The sequence below is a fragment of the Pangasianodon hypophthalmus genome, chromosome 14, assembly GCF_027358585.1.
Source record: "Pangasianodon hypophthalmus isolate fPanHyp1 chromosome 14, fPanHyp1.pri, whole genome shotgun sequence".
Lineage (NCBI taxonomy): Eukaryota > Metazoa > Chordata > Actinopteri > Siluriformes > Pangasiidae > Pangasianodon > Pangasianodon hypophthalmus.
Window position 1 is genome coordinate 976,608 of NC_069723.1, and position 7,500 is coordinate 984,107.

General features: G+C 39.8%; 1 protein-coding gene across 9 annotated transcripts in view; it reads right to left on the reverse strand.

The window, feature by feature from the left end:
* The window catches only part of mecom (MDS1 and EVI1 complex locus), a 150,245-nt gene that overhangs the window by 4,969 nt on the left and 137,776 nt on the right, over positions 1–7,500 (reverse strand). For 8 of the 9 annotated variants that reach the window (XM_034310746.2, XM_034310744.2, XM_034310751.2 and 5 more), the window contains 4 exons: positions 4,647–4,813; positions 2,958–3,035; positions 1,777–1,946; positions 991–1,135 (listed from right to left, as the gene is read on the reverse strand). In XM_034310746.2, the coding sequence (XP_034166637.2) occupies positions 991–1,135; positions 1,777–1,946; positions 2,958–3,035; positions 4,647–4,813 (560 nt within the window). The remainder of the gene's footprint in view (positions 1–990; positions 1,136–1,776; positions 1,947–2,957; positions 3,036–4,646; positions 4,814–7,500) is intronic. The other variant, XM_034310747.2, reaches the window with a different exon arrangement.

Here is a 7,500-nt window from a genome sequence, read left to right on the forward strand (position 1 = left end):
CAGTCACTTTGACAGGAAACACTCTGCAACCCCTGACCTCCAGTCCCATACCTACTTCCTGTTCACAAGCACATGTTGGGACCAGATGTGGGCTGTCGTTAACCACACACACACACCTTCACAAACTCACACACACCTTCATACACACATACACACACACGTGCACACACACACACACACACACACACACACACACACACACACACACTGGTATTACCACAGATGATTTACCTCCTGTGCTTAGTACTGTTAATGAGTGGGGAAAAATCAAATGAAAACACGCTTGATCTTTATCTGTGTCTGCATGTGTGTGTGTGTGTGTGTGTGTGTGCGTCTGGTGGGGGGTGTGAGACAATCAAAGTGATACACACATAATTATGGATATACAGATAAGGCAGTAATGAACACACATACACACATGCACACACACACGAGTAGACAATGTTACACACACTGTTACACACACTGACAATAAACCAATCACTGAACACGTCCAGCTGGAGACCGACCTGTCTTTAACTTTCACAGACTGCTGGCGACAGGGTAATTAATAACACACACACACACACACACACACACACACACACACATGCACACACACACCAACACACACACACACAGACAAAGGTTAATTAATAAAGTCTGAGGCGCTCCGTGCTCACTAATGTTTGTGTGTAATTACATCGCCGTCCTGCCTCCGGCAAACGGTGTGGACTGAAGACTGACAGACTAGTCGAGTGTGTGTGTGTGTGTGTGTGTGTGTGCGCATGTGTGTGTGCGTGTGTGTGTGTGTGTGTGTGAGTATATACACTGTGTTGAAAAGCCACAGTGCACAGTTTGGCAATTTCTGATTTTGCAGCAGTGGAATTAGATTGCACTAAAAACACACTGATGAAAAGTTTCCTGAGTGACTCGTAAATCAAAAAACACACAGCCAAGAACCAACCAGTGACTGATGATGATGATGATGATGATGATGATGATGCTTACCCTTCATCGGAGTGTGGAGGTGAGCCAGCGCTCTGGCCGCTGCTGCTGATGAAGTTGCGAATTTCGTTGAAGTACGAGTCCTCTTTATCATCCAGAATGGCGCTGCTGCTGTCCAGCTCCGACTGCGGCGACGACATTGCCGTGCCTACACACACACACACACACACACACACACACACACACACATACACACACACACACACACACGCACAAGTGTACATTAGCACTCACTGGGATACTACAAACTCTTTCATCTTTTCTAGTTTTCTAGTTGTTTTGAGATGTTTTGTAGTTGTTTCTAGTTGTTTTGTCGTTATTTCTAGTGTGTAGTTCTTCATAGTTGTTTCTAGTTGTTTTGTATTTGATTTTTTAAAAAAGTTTTTTCTAGTTGTTTCTGGTTGTTTCATAATTGTTTCCGGTTGTGTTGTAGTTGTTTTTTTTAAAAAAAAACAAACTAATTGTTTCTATTTGTTGCTAGTTGTTTCTCATTGTTTTGTAGTTGTTACTGGTTGTTTCTAGTTGTTTCTATACACTGTTGTTGTTGTTGTTGTTGTTTTTAGTGACCTTTTTTAGCCAATGTTCTCCTGTCTATATGGGTGAATAAGCAAAAACACTGAAAAAATAATTTTCGTGGACAAAAGTTTATTGTTTGTGCTTTGCTCAGAATTAAATACAAAAGCTAGTGCAACACCTAGAAAGGACATACACTAAGAACCCCACTGTCCAGTGTATGACTCAAATGAATGTGTGCGTGTGTGTGTGTGTGTGTGTGTGTGTGTGTTGTACCTGACAGATTACCGTTCTCGTGTTTTTTGAGGTGCCGGTCCAGGTTGGTCTGTTGGCCAAAGCAGCGGTCACACAAGTGGCATTTGAACGGTTTCTCTTTGTTGTGGATGTTCCTGATGTGGCGCTGCAGATTTGACGAGATACTGAACGAACGATCGCAATACTTACACCTGCGGTGGACACACACACACACACACACACACACACACACACATAAATGTCTGACACTCATTTTCTTGATATCTCATGTAAAGTCCCTGTTCTTTTCTCTCAGTGTCTCACTGCCAAGTCTATAGCGTGTTATTTTAGTGTGATTACAGATTCTATCTGTCCTCCTGCTGCAATCCAGAGAAACACACTTCACTTACTCTCTCTATCTCACTGACACACACACAAACACACACACACACACACAATCTCTCTCTCTATCTATCTGACTTACACACATACACTCCCTTTCTCTCTCTCTCTGTGAGATTTTGTTTTTGTTGCTGGGACTCACAGCTGTCTGACATGGCAGCGTGTGTGTGTGTGTGTGTGTCTGTCTGTGTACATATATAAGTAAGTGTGCATGTAAGCTTGTGTGTGTATGTGTGTGTGTGTGTGTTACAACTCTGAGAGAGACAGACATTATTACTCAGCTGTCTTTGCTGGCCTTCTGCCTCTCTCTCCTCATCGCCTTCATTTTTTTTTACTAAGCTCTCTCTCTCTCTCTCTCTCTCTCTCTCTCTCTCTCTCATTCTATTCCCTGCATGCCGTCACCGTGGCGACCGCCACTATTATTCATCTCTCAAATTATTTAGTACAATGATAATTGTTCCAGACTTTCATGATAAAAAAACATACAAGCCCTCTGCTCCCCTGTCTCTTTATTCTTCTCTATGTTAAAGAATGTAGTCTGAAAATATCTGCAGACTGAAGCTAATAAAGAGCTGCCTGAAGTGTGTGTGTGTGTGTGTGTGTGTGTGTGTGTGTGTGTGTGTGTGTGTGTGTGAGAGACAGGAGGAGACATGTGCCTGTGCATTTTCATCACAGGTCCTGTGTTCCCACACTATTGAGCTCTTTCTGCACACACACACCACACACCACACTCACACACATATTCGAATACCCTAAAACAATAGAACAGTGTGTGTGCGTGTGTGTGTGTGTGTGTGTGTGTGTGTGTGTGTGTGTCTTACCTGTACGGCTGCTCCCCTGTGTGTGTTCTGAGATGCCGTGTGAGGTTAGCTGAGCGTGGGAATATTTTGCCGCAGTATCTGTGTAGGAAGGAAACTCCTCTTTAGTCACAAACAAATGAAACCCACAAACACACACACACACACACACACACACAATAAACCTACACAACATTACCAGACTCACAGCATTTTTCTTTTATCTGTAATAAACACTTCACTTTTGCAGGTTCTCCTTTGCGAGGATCTTCGAGGTCCCCAAACTGTTCCATGTTTAATTTCTCATTTCGGGGCACAACACAATTTTATCATATCGCATTATCAGTAAGAGCTCTAATTTTATTCCTTTTTAAAATAATCATATGTTCAGTTAGCCGACTGATTAGCAATCTCGTGACTAAATCTGGTATTTTACAAACACATACAGGCAATTTTTATTAAAAAATGCCACCAGTAGACTTATACTTTCTATAAAGGCCATATGTATAATGACCTATGAATGGATTCATAACATGCTGTCTTAATAACATGTTAATATGTTAATGTTAATAATGTGCATTTACAATTATTTCTGAAAAGGCATTACAGTTTATAACCATATTTATAAGTTTATAGTGTATTTATTATTTCTTATGAGAATGCATTATGAACAGTGTTTATAACCCCACTTTCCTTAGTGCATTATTTTTTACACAGATTAAGTAACTTTCTCACTTTTTTTTACTTGTATAAAAGTAAATTTTAACATATACATAACTCTAATTCTATTTCTCTGGTATAATTCATTTATTAAAAGAAAGAAAACCATTGAAAATATGGAGCTGGGTTTCATTGGTATTACTAATATCATGTGCTATAAAGTCTACTTATAGTGTATCATTAAGATCGCTGTAATGCATTGTGTATCATTTTTTATTTTTTATCATTTTCAGAAATAATGATGTGTATAGCACCTTATGAATGCATTATAACATGCTTTGAATGTATTCATCGTTCATTACGAGCAGAATATCATTCATAAGTTGTGAAATTTGTCAAGTTGAATTCACACAGAAGCAGGATTCCTTCAAAATAGAGCAGCAGAGGATTGAATAAGGATTAAAACACATGCGCGTGTGCTCTAATAAGAAAATAATCAATGATGTGTTGATTGATTTCTAATAACAACACATCCTGAAGTCTTTAATTCCTCTTATATCACAGCAATTTCACAGTTGGACCCTGCCCCCTTTGTATTTACATTTAATGTTGTAGAACTTCCAGGAAACAAGCTACTTCCTGTTATCACTTACATTATAGCAGCTATATAATGAAGTTGTTCCTTCACCAAGTTCTCTTTTTTATTTCTCTCTTTTAGTTATTAAAACAAAAACAAACTACAACAAAAAACACAGACTGTCCTGTCATCAAAAACAAAATAAAAAAAACCCTCCTCTGTCCTGAAGACTTTCCCATGGAGGAAAACCTACTGACGCTGGAGACTCCTTCCCTAAAGCTTTAACAATTAGAGACTTTTTTGAATGAGCTCTTGCTGTAGAAACGATAACATATCGGAACGAGTGCATTAATATAAACCTGTGATTTGAATTACAGCTGGAACTGTTATAGCTACTGCTGTAGAACATTAATCACCTCCTGACCAATCATGTTAATGTGTGTGTGTGTGTGTGTGTGTGTGTGTGTGAGGATCACCTGCAGGTGTAGCGTTCCTTCCCCTTACGCAGCAGTGTTTCGGGCAGCGTCGTAGCTGGAGCTCGGAAATCAAACATGGAGGGAACCGAGCGCATGATGTCAGTGGCGTCTGACTTCAACGGGCCGAACGCTTCCAACTTCTCCGCCATGTTTTCTATCGCCGACATCTGACAGAGAAAAAAAGATATGTCTTAACAGGAAGTTCAGTATTTTTCATTTAAAATCAGTGTTACCAACATGTACTATACATTTCTCTATACAATTTGTGTTTTAAAAACATCAAGTGCAACTCAGTCCACTCTCACTATGTGATATGTGAGGAATAAACCTCATGTGCGCATGCTGTTATAGGAAAATAATCAACAACAGGGTGGTTTGATTTAGCGGAGTTACTGATATCTCCGCAACGTTGATTATTTTCCCATAACAGCATGTCCTGGAGTCTTTTATTCCTTTTATACATCAGCAATTATTTTTATGTTGACAATTACATTATTTATTTTATTACACATTATACTTTTTTTTAATCCATTTATAGCTATATTTAATGTTGTGGACAAGTCCCTTATGTCGTTCCCTCACCAGCCCCTCGTTTATATTTCTCTTGAAATTAATGACAAAAATAAAACAAAAACAAACAACAACAAAAAAAACCCAGCAGCTTATTATGTTACTGAAAAAACCATTAAAAACATTCCTGACAAATTTCCCACGGTGGAAAACGTAGTGACTAGCGCTGACACTGGAGACTCCTTCCGTAAACGTTAACTAAACATATCAATGATCATCAGCCGTCCTGTGAATAATCTATTAGAATGAAGGCGTGAATATAATTTGAATTACAGACGACACAACTGTCAGAGTCGCTGTTATAGAAAACGAATCAACACCTTCTGACCAATCAGATTCGAGAATTCGAGAAGGCAACTGACGTAGCTAAATGTATGTGTGTTAGCTGGAACTAGGAACAATAGAAATTTGTACTGCGTAGTTATTGATGGTTACTTAACACAAAAACACACACACCCAACCACCCACACACACACACACACACACACACACACACACAAACATGTGGCTGGATGGAAAAATGCACAGAGGAGCACTGCCAATCTGCTAATGAAGTCGAATGTCTGCTTTCATCAGAAGTGGACTAATTCTCAGAGGAGTGCTGAGACTCACAGCTGTCTGACACGGCAGTGTGTGTGTGTGTGTGTGTGTGTGTGTGTGTGTGTGTGTGTGTGTGTGCTCATATGCATATATGTATGCATAAATTCTATATATTTAAGTGTTGCTCTGTATGGATGTCTGTCCATGTCTGAGAGTAGAGATATGCAGGTGTGTGTGTGTGTGTGTGTGTGTGTGTGTGTGTGTGTGGCATGGAGTGATTCATGTCCTCTGTTGGGCTGTAAAGCATTCGGCGCACAATGTGAGCAGACAGCACATTCCTCAATATGAAAGATGTTGACATTAGCGATCAAGGGCGCGACAGGGATAATAATGATATCGTCAAGCCGAGAGGGGGATGAAGGGAAGGGAGGAAGGGAGGAGAGAGAGCGAGAGAATGGAGGGAAAAGGAGAAGACGAGAGCCTTGGCGTTAACGAGCGGCACCCAAAATCTGCGTCACTTTCGCATGTATTGGATTTCTGCTGCGTGTTCCTTCTCTTCAACATTACATTTATTACAGCCTGGGTCACAAATCAGACCTGAAGGGCGCAGAGCAAGTGCACTCTTAAGGGAGGGAGAGAGAGAGAGAGAGAGAGAGAGAGAGAGGGAGAGAGAGAGAGAGAGAGAGAGAGAGAGAGAGAGAGATTTCAGCTCTGGATGCATTATGCATTAGCAGTGGGTTGTTTATGTTTATGCTAATGCTAATGCTCAATAAAACCCTTAAATCTCTCTAACATAAACTTCACTAAAACTGTCACTAATATACACACACAAACACACACACACACACACACACACACACACATTAAGTGATTAAACCAGTTAACAAAAAAACTATGACTATATGTTAATTTTTAACCTATTTAAACATTTTACCTAGGGTTTAAGAAAAATGTAATTAACTGAGACAGAATGATGGTTAGACAGAAATATTGCTAAGCAGACAGACAGACAGACAGATAGATAGATAGATAGATAGATAGATAGATAGATAGATATTTTAGCACATAACTTTGACTAAACTTTTCAGAAGGTTAGTAGACAAATAAAGCAAAGAAAGAAAGAAAGAAAGAAAGAAAGAAAGAAAGAATGAAAGAAAAGACTCTGTAGACAAGATCCCTTTTTCTCTCATTCCTTCAGTTCATGCTTCCATTCAGACAGACAGACAGAAAGAGATAGATAGATAGATAGATAGATAGATAGATAGATTTTTTCACCAAGCAATGGTACCTATTGACTGAGGAATTTAATGTCAGTAGAGACGAAATAAAGAGAGAAAGAAAGAAAGAAAGAAAGAAGGAGAAGAAGGAGAAGAAGGAAAAGAAGGAGAAGAAGTGATTCTTTGTGGAAAGGAAAACATTTTCCTCGTGATTGCTGCGTGTAGCTGAGAAAGCTTTCATTAGTGAGATGCATTCTCAACTGTTGATCTTATCGGGGTACCAGATGTCTAAAATTTGGAAATTCCCTCATCCTGCACCCAAACACCAACGACCCCACCAACCTCACACACACTCACACACACACACACACACACACTCACACACACACACAATTGTGTCCCAGTGAGACGACTGGCCGCTTGATGATGTTCTGTAAATAATCACATTCTTGAATGTTTGCTATTATCAGAGGCAGACATCAGAAATAACAACTGCGTTGACTGTTACATGGACATGGACACACACA